Source organism: Cebidichthys violaceus, unplaced genomic scaffold (assembly GCF_023349555.1).
Source record: "Cebidichthys violaceus isolate CVI_PGR_0920_01 unplaced genomic scaffold, fCebVio1.0.p SCAF_29, whole genome shotgun sequence".
Classification (NCBI taxonomy): Eukaryota; Metazoa; Chordata; class Actinopteri; order Perciformes; family Stichaeidae; genus Cebidichthys; species Cebidichthys violaceus.
The window spans coordinates 2,437,227-2,454,478 of record NW_027176472.1 but is presented as its reverse complement, the minus strand read 5'-3'; the positions used below and the strand labels follow the sequence as shown (position 1 = coordinate 2,454,478).

The 17,252-nt window shown below is 38.9% G+C and overlaps 2 protein-coding genes across 4 annotated transcripts; both read left to right on the top strand.

The window, feature by feature from the left end:
* Window positions 1–531: 531 nt before the first annotated feature.
* LOC137880729 (CD276 antigen homolog) lies at window positions 532–9,754 on the top strand. The gene is made up of 6 exons (XM_068722241.1): window positions 532–689; window positions 2,281–2,622; window positions 3,217–3,495; window positions 3,615–3,752; window positions 4,518–4,673; window positions 8,009–9,754. Exons 1-5 carry the CDS (start codon window positions 599–601, stop codon window positions 4,652–4,654), a joined length of 987 nt encoding a protein of 328 aa, XP_068578342.1. The 5' UTR covers window positions 532–598; the 3' UTR covers window positions 4,655–4,673; window positions 8,009–9,754.
* Window positions 9,755–10,838: 1,084 nt separating this feature from the next.
* Window positions 10,839–17,220, top strand: LOC137880765 (CD276 antigen homolog). Of its 3 annotated transcripts, XR_011103828.1 has the most exons (7): window positions 10,839–10,996; window positions 12,588–12,929; window positions 13,510–13,788; window positions 13,908–14,045; window positions 14,784–14,853; window positions 15,713–15,845; window positions 15,930–17,220. XR_011103828.1 is itself a non-coding variant. In XM_068722290.1 (6 exons), exons 1-6 carry the CDS (start codon window positions 10,906–10,908, stop codon window positions 15,786–15,788), a joined length of 996 nt encoding a protein of 331 aa, XP_068578391.1. In that variant the 5' UTR covers window positions 10,839–10,905; the 3' UTR covers window positions 15,789–17,220. The 3 variants fall into 3 exon arrangements, 1 of the variants encoding a protein (XP_068578391.1); XR_011103829.1 differs by lacking the exon at window positions 15,930–17,220 and having other exon boundaries at window positions 14,784–14,919; window positions 15,713–15,796; XM_068722290.1 differs by having other exon boundaries at window positions 15,713–17,220.
* Window positions 17,221–17,252: the final 32 nt, after the last annotated feature.

Below are 17,252 nucleotides of genomic sequence, written 5' to 3'. Positions count from 1 at the left end.
ATGAGAGGCTACCATTTAAATCTTTTCAATAATATAATATTTTCAATACCAGCTAAACGAGTTTAAAGAAAGGAAACACAGATATGAAGATCAGTATCAGTAAAGAGGTGTTTTATTTGGGGAGAAATCAACCAAATGTGAAAAAAAGGTGGAACAGAGAAGAGAAAGGGAGATATTTATATCATATTCAAAAGAGAGTCAAAGGTACCAGGGAAGGAAGTAGGAAAAGGAGAGAGGAGACACTGTTGAATAGGTTCAGGTAGGTGTGAGGAGACGAGGAGTCAGTGGAGCTCTTGAGTTGTAGTGAGGATGAGATGATGAGGAATCATCTGAGGGATTAAAGCTCCATGAATACACATTAAAAGAAGTTTAATTCATTTAATTATTATTGTTTTGTTGGTTTGTTTTGTTTTGGGGTAAAGAGTGTTAGTCTGTTGTGTGATTCACACTCCAGCAGAAGGTGGCGGTAATGCTCCAACAAGATGGATGACAACCGACATAAAACCAGTAGAAGAAGAACAACGACGACAACAAGGAAACGGGAGAAAAAAAGAAGAGTCAACTTTTAACTCGTCTGTTAGCATTTCTTCGTGACAACATGTCGGACTTTAAACTTCCCTTCACTCTCTCTCTTCTGTGTTTGTTCTTCTGTCTGCTGACTCTGTCTGGAATAACACTTGGACATGAAGGTAAGAAAGTTAATGTATTAATAGTAGTTGTAGTACTATTGATATATTAGTACTACATATAGATTATCTATATATAAAGAGATATTGTTGCTCCACCGATATCCGATAATCTACAAAAAGATGAATTCTCATCGAAACAGTTACTTAAGTCTACATCCACACTAATACGTTTTAAACGATCCCCATATACGCGGCGTTTCACCATCGGAAGTGGAACTACCGGTGGGGGGGACTCAGGGATGGGTGGTCTGTGGAGGCAGGCAGCGCCTCACCTGTCGTCATGAAAAGTAAAAAACAAATAATGATCAAATTAATATGAATATGTCTCTACTGATCTGTGCTATAAAAGTAATTTCTGTATGATTCCAATCACTTCAAGCATTTAAATAATCAAAATCGCTGAATTTGCGCATGTCCAGTTAAAACAGAGGAGTCACGAGAGGTGTCCCTCATCGCAATCCGTCACTAACTGGGTTGAGCGCGTGCCTTTTGCTTTCTCATTGTTTTTCACCACTGTAATATTTGTAGACACGTTGATATTAATGAACTCGCACTTCACACGCTTCATTGAGGCAGATGTCCTGTTTCAAACGGTACCCGCTAGTTATGTGTCGGTCGCGAACGAAACGGTTCTGAGAGCATGCGCTCTCTCTCGCTCTCTCGCTCTCATTTGATTGGTCAATATGTGTGGTGTCGTCTCTGCGCCTGCGCTGATCAGAGGGGAGGAGTTACACACACAGCACAGAGAGAATCTTCTCCAAAACAGGGCAGATCATTACGGAGAGAAGAAACAGGATCAGCCCCTCAAAGCTGAGGCACTTGGTCTTTCTCAATGTAAATCTTCACTGAAGGACAAAACTCTGGATGCTGATTTTGTTCTTTTTGTTTTTTAATTTATATTTTGTTGTGTGATTCTGTAAGCTTCTGTATGTTGTTTCACTTTAAATGTGTTCAGTATTAAAAAGCTACAAGTTTAAAATAGTTAAAAGTTAGTTAAGTTCATATGTAAATAGTTAAACCTTTCTAATTTATTTTTTTATCACTCTGTAGAGTGTATAAATAAAAGTGTATTTATATAAGAAACATTTGATATAGTGCATGTTTTTTTTACATTAGTAATTCATATTGCGCATAATTTTACATTATTGTTGGTAATAAATTAATTTAAGCTGAAGCTGAAATCTGAAGAGCCATTTGGGAGCCGAAAGAGCCGGTTCTCTAAAAAGAGCCGCAATTCCCATCACTAGTTTCTGTTGTGTTCATTCATAACTAATGTGATGAGAAGTTCAAGAGGTTTATACTCTAATCAGTATGAAGTCATACATAGCATATATATCTATATCTATATATAGATGGATGGATGGAAGAGGTTTTTATTCACCATCTCTCTACTCAAACTCAATGCTAGTGAGGAACATCTTCTCCTCTGACTGGAGATCTTAAGTATATCAGTGATAAACACACAGTCTTTATACACATGGTGATATATCTATCAGTGACATTTATTCTACCTGTATTCACCTGTAGTGTCTCCTCTTAACCTGACTTTCTCTATTTAAACCTATTGATTATAATCTGCTTTGTCTTTCAGGCGTCAGAAAGGTTGTTGAGGTCTGGAGTGATGTGATCTTACCTTGTTCTCTCAGCAACAAGCAGGACATCACAGCAGCTGTCTTTCACTGGAAGAAAGTAGCTCAGAAAGATCAAGATCAGAAGGAGGTTTTCTTTTATGATGCAGCGACTCATTACAACAACGGTCGTACTGGTCAGAGTGAAGAGTTCAAAGGACGAGTCTCACATTTTGATGATCAACTGAATCACGGCAACGCCTCCATAATCATCAGAAATACCAAGAAGACCGACAGTGGAAACTACACCTGTGTTTTTCTACAACTTCAGATACGTCAAACCTTCTACATTGAGCTTGTTGTTTGTGAGTACTTTGATTAAACCATTAATCTGAAGCTACATCCACACGACTACCTTTCTGTTTAAAACGATCTACGGAGTTTGAACATACTAACACGCCTGAAAACGACTATCACATGACGGTTCACTACACTGGGCATGATGGTAAACAGGAAGTAGATTGGTTGCTTAGTTACAGAAAATATGACGGAGTATTTTAGTCCTCTTTAATATTAAAAGGTCGTGTTTGATACTTAAGATCTTCCTCTATGAACTCAAACAGAAACATTTAATGGACTTTTTATTTTTCAAACTTAGTTACAACGCTGCAGGTCTTTCTGTCTCACACACACACACACACACACACACACACTCTCTCTCTCTCTCTCTCTCTCTCTCTCTCTCTCTCTCTCTCTCTCTCTCTCTCTCTCTCTCTCTCTCTCTCTCTCTCTCTCTCTCTCTCTCTCACACACCACATCAAAATTACTTTAAAATGAACACTTAAAATTCATAGTTTACTAGATAATGGGTCAATAAATTCCCATAATCTATAAACACGTCTCTCACTGGTTTTCCTTAGTTTTGTTGTTTAACCCTTGAGTTCATTCTGTGTTCACAGGTGTAACTCCAAAGCCAGTCATCAGGACTCTTCATGCCACAGAGGACTGGTTACTGTTACAGTGTGAGGTTCTAGGAGCTTCTCCACAACCTGAAGTAGAATGGCAGGACAGGGATGGAAACAAACTTCCTGCTGAGGAACCACATGTCTCAGAGAGAGGAGGCAGCTATGACATCACTCTGAAGATCACTGTGAAGAAGACGGACCTCTATCACTGTGTAGTCGAGCAGGAAGACATCAAGCACAGAGTTACTTCTGAGACCTTTGTGAACATCAGTGGTGAGACTTCATTGTTGTTCTTCATGTCTTATTAGATTCAAATGTTTAATTGATGCTTTGTGTCGTCTGTGTGCTGAACATGAGATGCAGTTACTTTTTATTTTTGTGATGTGTTTCAGAGAAAGTGGTTGAAGACTCATCGACCGAAGTGATGATCGGATGGTTGTCTTTAGCGTTTATTTTAGGAGTTGTCGTTGTTCTTGCCGTTCAAGCTCTGCTTGTATATAAGAAGTGGATCATAAAACGCTGCAATAACAGTAAGTTTATATCAAATATTCTATCCGTGTGTCCATAATGTGCAGACATCAACACAACAGATGCTCTGATACAACTAGTGTGTCGACTCAATGCTTCTGGTGGTGCTGCTAATGTTTCAGGTCTGTATATTATATTATATATATATATATATATATATATATATATATATATATATATATATATATATATATATATATATAAAATAAATAATATAGCAGCTAAAATATTGATGTTTTATAGTTGGAGAACATAAGTTTGTCTTAGTTTTAAGAGTCAAATAGCTTAATTTGATGGAACAGTAGGTTTTAATGAGATGTTAATCATAATTCTGTAGATGATGAGATGGTCATATATGTTTGAACATGATTAATTTATCTTTTATCTAAAGAGACTTACAATCAGTGAATTCATCCACAACACTCAGTAGAAGCTCAACATTGCAGAATGCAGGTGCATCAGACAGAGAAGATCTTTTTCATGTCGTAGTTTATAGATGGCCGTGGTTCAGTGTGAACAGATGTAGAGTTTCTGCTGTTCTACAATCAGACTAAAGCATTAGTGAACCAACACAGCAGTCAAGCAGAGAACTTTGAAACATGAATATACTAACGTATGAAAGTAAGTTCCCCGAGAAGTCATCTGTCCACGTTTTCACCGGTTTAACATGAATGTTTGGTGGAGAAACAAATGACTTCATCATCAGCTGATATCCACTAGTACCTGTGTAACTTTATGTAACGTATTCACTCACTTCTGTGTTGCAGGTCGTTGTCGGCAGGAAAATGGTTCAGATGATGAGGAAACCGGTCCCATTCAGATGAAAAACGGTTCGGTTCACCTGGAAATGGTTTCATGTGAAGATCCTTCAGTTCTGCTACCTCAGTCAACAGAGGCTTCATAGCTCTACTTCTGTTATAAAGGTGTGTGTGTGTGTCTACTTGTACTTTTATCTTTGTGAAAACCAATTAGAGTTTCTTGAGTGAGGACACTTTGGCTGGTCCTCACCTTCTGTCAGACCTCCAAAGGTCTGAGGTTCAGGTTAGAATTAGGTTCAGGTTCAAAGAAAGTAGTTAATTTAGAAAAACATCAGCAATGATCCATGTGGGGCTGATCACACCGAGACGAGTTGCAGCCGCTTCAAGCACAGTTTAGCAAAGAAAGGGCTGCGTGCGCAACGATCATGTGATTAATGGAAAATGTATAATCAGAATCAGAACCATTTATTGCCATGGAATGTTGGACAGACAAGGAATTTGACATCATAAATATCCACTAGTACCTGTTTGAAAGCAGACTTTTAAAAGATACAAAAATGTATTTTTGTGTGGACCACCAAAATACTTTATACTATTAAAGTTAACTTGGTGTAACATATACACTCAGCAAGGAAAAGGTTGGCTTAACCAGGAGTCTGCTAGAAGTCTGCTATCTCAGTCAGCAGAGGCTTCATAGCTCTTTGTAGACTGTCTACTTATGCATTTATCTTTGTGAGAACCAATTTGAGTTTCTTGCTGTACTGTACGGTGGTGGCACCATTATGTCTTGTAAATGTTTATTTGTGACAGTATTAACTGTGTAAGTTTAGCTAGCTAGCAGCTAATGCAAGACTCCCGACCACCATTGTAGTAGTAGTAGGAGCGTGGGGCGGCAGCCGTGGTAAAGAGCCCTCATGTGAGGGAGCCCCAGTCGCTCATATCATTGTTTCATTACGACTGTTAGTATTAAATATGGTGTAGCGGTGCACAGAATGATGTCACACAGGCTCAATCTGGTGCTACACATTTAATGAAAATGAAATACAAAAACATTACATTACCTTTACATTAGTCATTCAGCAGACGCTTTTATCCAAAGCGACTTACAATAAGTATATTCAACTACTAGTCACCAGAAGTCATAAGTGCATCTCCTTTTTTTAAACAAGCATCTAAGAGCATAAACTACAGCGCAGAAACAAACTAATACGAATACAATAAGTGCTGAGTGGAAGGCTCAGGGTAGTACTTCTTGACGAGGTGACTTTTCAGAAAACAGCCGTGACCGGGTCGATCGGCCGCCAGGAGGCAGCAGAGTGAAGTGGTCGGGCGGGGGTGTAAGGCTTGACCATGGCCTGGAGATAGGAAGGAGCTGTTCTTTGAACCGCCATGTATTCTAGCGCCAGAGTCTTAAACTGGTTGTGAGCTCTTACCGGGAGCCAGTTTAGAGAATGGAGAAAGGAAGTTGAGTGGGAGAACTTGGACACCAGACGAGCTGCAGCTTTCTGGACAAGCTCCAGAGGTCTGATGGCCGACGCCGGGGCTCTGGCAAGTAGTGAGTTGCAGTAGTCCAGGCGGGAGATGACAAGAGCCTGGATGAGAACCTGCGCCGTCTCGTCAGTGAGGAAGGGACGAATCCTCCTGATGTTGTAGAGCAGGAATCTGCAGGAGCGTGTAACGGATGAAATGTTTGCTGAGAACAATAGTTGGTCGTTCAGGTTCACACCCAGATTCCTTGCAGTTGGCCTTTACCACGGTATCATCAATGGTGATGGACAGGTCTCAGTGCAGGCAACCCTTCCCTGGGAGGAACAGTAGCTCTGTTGTGTCCAGGTTGAGCTTGAGGTGGTGTGTCGTCATCCACTTCGAGATGTCAGCCAAGAAGCCAAGTTTGCCTTTTCTCCATTTACGCTCAGCCTCTCTTAGGCTCCGTCTATCAGTACGCACTGAGTCCGACAGCCACGGGGCAGGTGGAGTTGGGCGTGCAGGCCTGGAGGTGAAGGGACAGAGTTTGTCCAAAGAAGAAGTAAGGGTGGAGAGGAGAAGATCAGTAGCAGTATCAGGGGATAGGAGAGAGAAGGATTCAGGGTCAGAGAGAGCCGAGGTAACAGAAGAGGAAAGATCAGCAGGGGAGAGGGAGCAGAGATGACTCCGGATAGAAACCATGTGGGTAGGTGGAGGAAGTGAAGGGGCAGAGGATAGGGAGTAGGACATGAAATAGTGGTCAGAGAGCTGGAGGAGAGTGACAGAGAGGTTAGCAGTAGAACAGTGCCTAGTGAAGATAAGGTCCAGCTGGTTGCCGGCCTTGTGGGTAGGAGGAGAAGAAGAGTGGTAAAGGTCAAAGGAGGAGAAGAAGGAAAGAAGAGGTTCAAGCTTATCGGTCTGGATGTTGAAGTCACCGAGCAGGATGAGCGCCGAGCCGTCGTCATGGAAGTGCGAGACTAATGTGTCGAGCTCCTCCAGGAACTCACCAAGAGGCCCTGGTGGGCGATACACAACAGCAATGGTGAGCTTGGCTGGATAAGTGACAGTAAGAGCATGAAATTCGAAAGAGGACGGGGAGAACTGAGGAACAGAGACAAGAGAGTATTTCCATTTTGGGGAAATTAGCAGGCCAGTACCACCACCCCGCCTCGCAGCTCTGGGAGTGTGAGAGAAAGAGTACACATCTGACAGAGCTGCGGGATGGGTGATGTTTTCTGGTGTGATCCAGGTCTCAGTTAGAGCAAGAAAGTTAAGGGAGAGCAAGGAAGCGTAGCCTGAGATGAACTCAGCTTTTGGTACTGCCGACTGGCAATTCCAGAGCCCCCACCCCACCACCACTTGCTCGCCATGAGCTGAGAGAGTAGGATGGATGAGGTTAGTGGGGTCACGGCACATGGGAGTGACCCAATGTCTACGGACAGAAATAGGATGCAAACACATGGTACTCAATATAAACAGATTACTGACCCGCAAGCATTTGCTCGAGAAGTCTTCGCTTGACGAAGTTTGTCTTGAAAAAGCCGCCCTGTTGCCTTCGTTTGCCCGACGCGTCCAACCACCAGCAGCGGTTAAGGACACCTACCTACTGATTGCTCATTGTCTGTCAGGAGTGCAAGCCACTCCCCTTTCACTTAACAGGGCAATTGACCGAGTGAAACTAAATCACACCTAGCTCACACAGACAGAAACTGCATAACACTGAAGCAGCCTAGGTGCAGCTAATAGCAACTTGTAAAAGCAAGAACAATATAGTTAGTCTATTCCAGCTGAGTCAAGTAGTTCAGTATCCCTCCAGAAGCCAAATACAATATGTGTTTAGGTCTACAGTCGCTCCACAGCGCTTTCTGCTTCTATCGTGTACACAGAGATTCTCATTCTCTAATTCACTGTTTCAACATATAACAAATAAAACAAATGCACAAAATGAACAGTTACACCTCCTCCAAAACTCTTTTACAGTAAGAAGTTGACTTTATGTGATGTAATGTTATTTTCTTTTATGTTTTTTGCTGCAGGTTCTTCTCCGGAGGAACTGAATGGAAACGATCCAGAGTCGTATAAAGATGATCTAGAGGGAGGGAGTGACTGATTGTATCAGATCTACTCCAACATTTAATAAGCCAAAGATACAAAGTTCCACCAGTTTCATGAAAATCACTCCGGTAGTTTCTCCGTTATCAAGCTGACAAAGAACTTGAAAAGAAAACAATAAATAAACAATAATATATATTTTTTAAAGTGATATAGGTTTGATAAAGACAATAACAGAAATAATGGCGGTATGAAAGCAGCAATAATCTGATCTTTATTATTCATTTCATATTTGACTCTTTAGTCACTTTAGTTTTGTTATGTCAGAAATAATAATCTGTCAATAATCTGTTGCTGCTGCAGGTCCTCAGTCAGCCACTAGATGGAGCTTTAAGAGTCACAAGTTGTATTCCTGCAGCAGTGTTTTAATACAGCATTAGTGTTGGGTACCGACAACCGGTGCCTACCGGACCGAAACACAACGCAGATTTCGGTGCTTCCTTTAAGTTAAAAAGTTTGAAGCTGTAGTTTGAAGCCAAGTGTTTTGTATTTATTTATATTTATGGTATACTTCAAACAGTTAATATATTGTTCAATTTGAAGAAAACAAATTGCCTTGGCAATAAAAAAAAAAAGCCTTTCTTTAATGCCGTCAATCGTCGTTTTGTGTTTTTGTTTTTTTAAAGTACTGTATTAGCACCGGTATCGGAAAAAAACAAACGATACCATCCCTATACAGGATACGACTGTTTTTAATAGGAAAGTGTTTATGAGGGATTTTTTAAACTGGGCAGAGATAAATCATGTGTTTGTATCAATTCCAAGTGTTTACTGCCAAAACGCTCAGGATCAAATGAAACCAAACAATGGCCTGAATAACCAGCAGCTCTCAGATCTGTCTTACATTCAGGTCTATCAAGTAACTTGTGCCTTAGAACGTCAGCAAAAACAAATGACAATAATGAAAAACGGTTGAGTCAGTATTTTTGGTTAAAGGTTGAGCATTAATAGTGTAAATAAGCTGTGACTGAGAAGAGATTGTTGTGCTGCTTATTGTAGCTCTTAACTGAAGGAACAAAGATTGTGATGCTCAAGAGAAGATGTAATAGCTGTAGTGTGAAAATTAATATAACTGAACTGAAATGTTACTTTTGTGTTTACTTGATTCTGATCTGAACGTCACATTTAGAGGTGGGGTGCTTCAGGTGGATTTTACTTCTTCTTCTGTTTCTCTTAGTGTCCTCTGGCCTTAATGCTCCTGCACTGACTGTAGAAACTTTAGTGTTTGTTTGTATGTTTCAAAAGAATATGTGTGTTTATACTTTTTAGTTCCACTGTATGTTTGTGTTTGACTGCCTTTGACTTAAGAATTATTCATGAAAAAAACGAAAAAAGATTTTTTATTTTATTTTTTTTATTTTTTTTGTGGCGGAAACGAGCTTCCATAGCTTCAGGCGTTGCTGAACAGAAGGGAACAAACATTAAGGAATGTGAATGTTGTGATTTCTTTCTGTCTATATAGAGGAAATGGATTACGACAGAAAGCTGCTGGCCTCTGTTTATGTACAAATGAAATGTTTTACTGTAAACTGGACCGTTTATTTCTAACAAACATTTCAGGAACCGTGAGGGAGCAACGCTCACTTCAGGTTCTTTGAGCTTCGTACTGATCCAGGATCAGAATGGGAATGTTTCATGTAAAATGAAGAAAAATAAAAACATATCCATCAGTCAGTGTTGAACTGTTTCTATTCACACATCAAAACTGTCACAACACACATTTTTAGTTTTCTTTCATTCAACTTATTAAAATAATATATAAAATAAAAACAAACACTTAGAATGAATTTATTCTCCTGAAGGTGAAATGTTTAACATTCCAGGTTGTTTCCTCGTATTAAAAACTTAAAGCAGTCAGAGATTATGGTTTATAAATGTTTCCATATTTCTACTGACTCTGTGTTTACAGTTCATGTTTCATAGGTTTCAGAAGTGGCAGAAAAAACTGATTTATTGACCAGCAGCCAAAAAACATTCTACTGATAATACTTCAGCTGATTTAAATAACCGTACACATCGTTATATTACAGATGTTTCATAACTCTGATAAGAAGAAGTGAATACTTTTAGAAAAACGTAGAAAGAGAGTTTGATGGAGGGATGATAATGTTAAATCATGAAAAATGAGAAGTTTAAACGACAGAAGTATTGATGAACTACAAAGAGCTCAAGATCAGGAAATCTTTCTCTAAAAGCAAAGCAGAGAAAATACATTTTGTATTAATGAGAGGCTACCATTTAAATCTTTTCAATAATATAATATTTTCAATACCAGCTAAACGAGTTTAAAGAAAGGAAACACAGATATGAAGATCAGTATCAGTAAAGAGGTGTTTTATTTGGGGAGAAATCAACCAAATGTGAAAAAAAGGTGGAACAGAGAAGAGAAAGGGAGATATTTATATCATATTCAAAAGAGAGTCAAAGGTACCAGGGAAGGAAGTAGGAAAAGGAGAGAGGAGACACTGTTGAATAGGTTCAGGTAGGTGTGAGGAGACGAGGAGTCAGTGGAGCTCTTGAGTTGTAGTGAGGATGAGATGATGAGGAATCATCTGAGGGATTAAAGCTCCATGAATACACATTAAAAGAAGTTTAATTCATTTAATTATTATTGTTTTGTTGGTTTGTTTTGTTTTGGGGTAAAGAGTGTTAGTCTGTTGTGTGATTCACACTCCAGCAGAAGGTGGCGGTAATGCTCCAACAAGATGGATGACTACCGACATAACACCAGTAGAAGAAGAACAACGACGACAACAAGGAAACGGGAGAAAAAAAGAAGAGTCAACTTTTAACTCGTCTGTTAGCATTTCTTCGTGACAACATGTCGGACTTTAAACTTCCCTTCACTCTCTCTCTTCTGTGTTTGTTCTTCTGTCTGCTGACTCTGTCTGGAATAACACTTGGACATGAAGGTAAGAAAGTTAATGTATTAATAGTAGTTGTAGTACTATTGATATATTAGTACTACATATAGATTATCTATATATAAAGAGATATTGTTGCTCCACCGATATCCGATAATCTACAAAAAGATGAATTCTCATCGAAACAGTTACTTAAGTCTACATCCACACTAATACGTTTTAAACGATCCCCATATACGCGGCGTTTCACCATCGGAAGTGGAACTACCGGTGGGGGGGACTCAGGGATGGGTGGTCTGTGGAGGCAGGCAGCGCCTCACCTGTCGTCATGAAAAGTAAAAAACAAATAATGATCAAATTAATATGAATATGTCTCTACTGATCTGTGCTATAAAAGTAATTTCTGTATGATTCCAATCACTTCAAGCATTTAAATAATCAAAATCGCTGAATTTGCGCATGTCCAGTTAAAACAGAGGAGTCACGAGAGGTGTCCCTCATCGCAATCCGTCACTAACTGGGTTGAGCGCGTGCCTTTTGCTTTCTCATTGTTTTTCACCACTGTAATATTTGTAGACACGTTGATATTAATGAACTCGCACTTCACACGCTTCATTGAGGCAGATGTCCTGTTTCAAACGGTACCCGCTAGTTATGTGTCGGTCGCGAACGAAACGGTTCTGAGAGCATGCGCTCTCTCTCGCTCTCTCGCTCTCATTTGATTGGTCAATATGTGTGGTGTCGTCTCTGCGCCTGCGCTGATCAGAGGGGAGGAGTTACACACACAGCACAGAGAGAATCTTCTCCAAAACAGGGCAGATCATTACGGAGAGAAGAAACAGGATCAGCCCCTCAAAGCTGAGGCACTTGGTCTTTCTCAATGTAAATCTTCACTGAAGGACAAAACTCTGGATGCTGATTTTTTTCTTTTTGTTTTTTAATTTATATTTTGTTGTGTGATTCTGTAAGCTTCTGTATGTTGTTTCACTTTAAATGTGTTCAGTATTAAAAAGCTACAAGTTTAAAATAGTTAAAAGTTAGTTAAGTTCATATGTAAATAGTTAAACCTTTCTAATTTATTTTTTTATCACTCTGTAGAGTGTATAAATAAAAGTGTATTTATATAAGAAACATTTGATATAGTGCATGTTTTTTTTACATTAGTAATTCATATTGCGCATAATTTTACATTATTGTTGGTAATAAATTAATTTAAGCTGAAGCTGAAATCTGAAGAGCCATTTGGGAGCCGAAAGAGCCGGTTCTCTAAAAAGAGCCGCAATTCCCATCACTAGTTTCTGTTGTGTTCATTCATAACTAATGTGATGAGAAGTTCAAGAGGTTTATACTCTAATCAGTATGAAGTCATACATAGCATATATATCTATATCTATATATAGATGGATGGATGGAAGAGGTTTTTATTCACCATCTCTCTACTCAAACTCAATGCTAGTGAGGAACATCTTCTCCTCTGACTGGAGATCTTAAGTATATCAGTGATAAACACACAGTCTTTATACACATGGTGATATATCTATCAGTGACATTTATTCTACCTGTATTCACCTGTAGTGTCTCCTCTTAACCTGACTTTCTCTATTTAAACCTATTGATTATAATCTGCTTTGTCTTTCAGGCGTCAGAAAGGTTGTTGAGGTCGGGAGTGATGTGATCTTACCTTGTTCTCTCAGCAACAAGCAGGACATCACAGCAGCTGTCTTTCACTGGAAGAAAGAAGCTCAGAAAGATCAAGATCAGAAGGAGGTTTTCTTTTATGATGCAGCGACTCATTACAACAACGGTCGTACTGGTCAGAGTGAAGAGTTCAAAGGACGAGTCTCACATTTTGATGATCAACTGAATCACGGCAACGCCTCCATAATCATCAGAAATACCAAGAAGACCGACAGTGGAAACTACACCTGTGTTTTTCTACAACTTCAGATACGTCAAACCTTCTACATTGAGCTTGTTGTTGGTGAGTACTTTAATTAAACCCTTAATCTGAAGCTACATCCACACGACTACCTTTCTGTTTAAAACGATCTACGGAGTTTGAACATACTAACACGCCTGAAAACGACTATCACATGACGGTTCACTACACTGGGCATGATGGTAAACAGGAAGTAGATTGGTTGCTTAGTTACAGAAAATATGACGGAGTATTTTAGTCCTCTTTAATATTAAAAGGTCGTGTTTGATACTTAAGATCTTCCTCTATGAACTCAAACAGAAACATTTAATGGACTTTTTATTTTTCAAACTTAGTTACAACGCTGCAGGTCTTTCTGTCTCACACACACACACACACACACACACACACTCTCTCTCTCTCTCTCTCTCTCTCTCTCTCTCTCTCTCTCTCTCTCTCTCTCTCTCTCTCTCTCTCTCTCTCTCTCTCTCACACACCGCATCAAAATTACTTTAAAATGAACACTTAAAATTCATAGTTTACTAGATAATGGGTCAATAAATTCCCATAATCTATAAACACGTCTCTCACTGGTTTTCCTTAGTTTTGTTGTTTAACCCTTGAGTTCATTCTGTGTTCACAGTTGTAACTCCAAAGCCAGTCATCAGGACTCTTCATGCCACAGAGGACTGGTTACTGTTACAGTGTGAGGTTCTAGGAGCTTTTCCACAACCTGAAGTAGAATGGCAGGACAGGGATGGAAACAACCTTCCTGCTGAGGAACCACATGTCTCAGAGAGAGGAGGCAGCTATGACATCACTCTGAAGATCACTGTGAAGAAGACGGACCACTATCACTGTGTAGTCGAGCAGGAAGACATCAAGCACAGAGTTACTTCTGAGGTCTCTGTGTACATCAGTGGTGAGACTTCATTGTTGTTCTTCATGTCTTATTAGATTCAAATGTTTAATTGATGCTTTGTGTCGTCTGTGTGCTGAACATGAGATGCAGTTACTTTTTATTTTTGTGATGTGTTTCAGAGAAAGTGGTTGAAGACTCATCGACCGAAGTGATGATCGGATGGTTGTCTTTAGCGTTTATTTTAGGAGTTGTCGTTGTTCTTGCCGTTCAAGCTCTGCTTGTATATAAGAAGTGGATCACAATACGCTGCAATAACAGTAAGTTTATATCAAATATTCTATCCGTGTGTCCATAATGTGCAGACATCAACACAACAGATGCTCTGATACAACTAGTGTGTCGACTCAATGCTTCTGGTGGTGCTGCTAATGTTTCAGGTCTGTATATTATATTATATATATATATATATATATATATATATATATATATAAAAATAAATAATATAGCAGCTAAAATATTGATGTTTTATAGTTGAAGAACATAAGTTTGTCTTAGTTTTAAGAGTCAAATAGCTTCATTTGATGGAACAGTAGGTTTTAATGAGATGTTAATCATAATTGTGTTCATGATGAGATCATCATATATGTTTGAACATGATTAATTTATCTTTTATCTAAAGAGACTTACAATCAGTGAATTCATCCACAACACTCAGTAGAAGCTCAACATTGCAGAATGCAGGTGCATCAGACAGAGAAGATCTTTTTCATGTCGTAGTTTATAGATGGCCGTGGTTCAGTGTGAACAGATGTAGAGTTTCTGCTGTTCTACAATCAGACTAAAGCATTAGTGAACCAACACAGCAGTCAAGCAGAGAACTTTGAAACATGAATATACTAACGTATGAAAGTAAGTTCCCCGAGAAGTCATCTGTCCACGTTTTCACCGGTTTAACATGAATGTTTGGTGGAGAAACAAATGACTTCATCATCAGCTGATATCCACTAGTACCTGTGTAACTTAATGTAACGTATTCACTCACTTCTGTGCTGCAGGTCTTCGTCAGCAGGAAAACGGTTCAGATGATGAGGAAAACGGTCCCGTTCAGATGGAAAAATGTTTCAGGTGAAGATCCTTCAGTTCTACTACCTCAGTGAACAGAGGCTTCATAGCTCTACTTCTGTTGTAAAGGTGTGTGTGTGTGTCTACTTGTACTTTTATCTTTGTGAAAACCAATTAGAGTTTCTTGAGTGAGGACACTTTGGCCGGTCCTCACCTTCTGTCAGACCTCCAAAGGTCTGAGGTTCAGGTTAGAATTAGGTTCAGGTTCAAAGAGAGGCGGTCTACATCCAGAGGTGTAGCTCGTGGTTCTCATCTGAACCTCCTATGATAAGTAGTTCATTCATAAAAACATCAACAATGATCCATGTGGGGCTGATCACACAGAGACAGTTAAAGCTGTTTGACAAAGAAATATTACAAATAATCACAGAAACTGCTCTTTAGAATGTAACAGTTTATTCATCTCTAACAATACTGATCAAAAATCTATATTATGAATCAACAAACATCTGTTACACAATTACAAGCATAAAGCAACAAGCACACTGTGTGTGTGTGTGTGTGTGTGTGTGTGTGTGTGTGTGTGTGTGTGTGTGTGTGTGTGTGTGTGTGTGTGTGTGTGTGTGTGTGTGTGTGTATATATATATAATGTGTGTGTATATGTATGTATATATATATATATGTGTGTGTGTGTGTGTGTGTGTGTGTGTGTGTATGTATATATATGTGTGTGTGTGTGTGTGTGTGTGTGTGTGTGTGTGTGTGTGTGTACACACACACACACACAAACTGTATATATGTGTATTTGCAGACTTTTGAAAGATGATTCAGAGATTCTCATATTTTTATGTGGATTATTAAAATCACGCTGTATTCTGTGATAGTCGACTTTATGTGATATAAACTCTTTTCTTTTCTGCAGGTCTTCGTGTAGAAATATAAGAGTCATTGAACGAGATGGAACATCAAGAAGTATGTCCTATGGGACTGAAAATTAATGAGTGAGTGTGTATATATGTATATATATATGTGTATATATGAGTGTATATATGTATGTATATATATATGTGTGTATATATGTGTATATATATATATATATGTGTGTATATGTGTGTATATATATGTATATATGAGTGTATATATCTTAGAGGAGATCTTTGTGGAACTTGTAAAGATCAGCTGTTTGTTAGACAGAATAATCATATTAGAATAAAAGATAATCTTCATCTTCCTCAAAGACCAACGAGTCGTCTCCTCTGACAGGTCAACAGAGATTTAACAAGTTTCACAAAGGTCTCATTTAATCTGCTTTATTGTTTTTTATATTCATGTAAATCTGTAATTCATCATGATTGTTGAGATGTGCCTTATTATTTTGTTATTTGACCTTGTTTTATCATTTATTTGTCTCTGTTGAGTCAACATGTGACTCTCCTCTGGACTGTTGATCAGGACTGTTGCTATGGGTAACCTGGGTTCAGAGGTAGAACAGGTCGTCCTCCAATCAGAGGGTCGGGGGTTCAATCCCCGTGTTGAGTCATTATCAATCAGCTGTGATTGTATTTATCGCCAACGAGAAGGAAACGGATGGATTCATCGTAGTTTGTTGAATACTCCGCTCTGATTGGTCGATGACGGCATCATGTGGTCTGTCATGTCTTTATAGCAGGGATGGAGATTTGTGCCTTCTGTTTCAGGGTCTTCTCTGTATTGATGATGGAAGACTCTTAAAGGTACAGTGTGTGGTATTTGGTGACATCTAGTGGTGAAGTTACAGATTACAACCAAGTGAAACTTCTCCGTGTGTCCAGTGAGCAGAGTCAAAGGGTTTGGTTTGACCGCTCTGGGCCACCGTAGAAACATGGTGGCCTCTGCTCCTTATGGAGATATGAAGAGCTCATTCTAAGATCACACAAACACAACCATTCATATTTTAAGATGGTTTAACAGATATGAATATTAAGTTATGATCTTACACACTGGCCCTTTAAGTTGTTTCTCTGTTTACAAGTTGTCTGATTCACAAGCTTTAAATACAGAAGAGAGAGAAAGACAGACAGCTGCTGAATCAGCATTCCAACTAATGTGCTCATTATTGATAAACTATTATGAATATTGTACACAGATCACAAAGAAGTGATCTTTACTCATGAACTGAACTCTCCCAACAGATTCTGATCCATGAGAACGTTTCATATTTAAGTTGTGACTAAAGAGTTGTGACAGTTAGAGATAAAGTCACTCAGGTTTTATCTGTTAAAAGACTTCTTCTCAGCTCACATGAGACGTCTGAGAATATTGAACAACATGAAAGATTGAATGTAATGTTACTTTTGTTGTTTTTGTTTCGCTTGTTTTGATAAAGATATTGCTGATGTAATAAATCACCTTTAAGGCTGATGAGTATATTTAATAAAGAGACTAAAAAGACTTAAACTGCTGTCTGTCATCATTTCTTTAAT

What these genes read in the sequence shown, in the direction of transcription:
- LOC137880729 (XM_068722241.1), top strand. Translation starts at nt 599, where the DNA reads ATGTCGGACTTTAAACTTCCCTTCACTCTCTCTCTTCTGTGTTTGTTC. An exon ending in CTACATTGAGCTTGTTGTTT is followed by an intron (nt 2,623 to 3,216) that starts GTGAGTACTTTG and finishes CTGTGTTCACAG; the next exon opens with GTGTAACTCCAAAGCCAGTC. An exon ending in GACCTTTGTGAACATCAGTG is followed by an intron (nt 3,496 to 3,614) that starts GTGAGACTTCAT and finishes GATGTGTTTCAG; the next exon opens with AGAAAGTGGTTGAAGACTCA.
- LOC137880765 (XM_068722290.1), top strand. Translation starts at nt 10,906, where the DNA reads ATGTCGGACTTTAAACTTCCCTTCACTCTCTCTCTTCTGTGTTTGTTC. An exon ending in CTACATTGAGCTTGTTGTTG is followed by an intron (nt 12,930 to 13,509) that starts GTGAGTACTTTA and finishes CTGTGTTCACAG; the next exon opens with TTGTAACTCCAAAGCCAGTC. An exon ending in CACAATACGCTGCAATAACA is followed by an intron (nt 14,046 to 14,783) that starts GTAAGTTTATAT and finishes TCTGTGCTGCAG; the next exon opens with GTCTTCGTCAGCAGGAAAAC.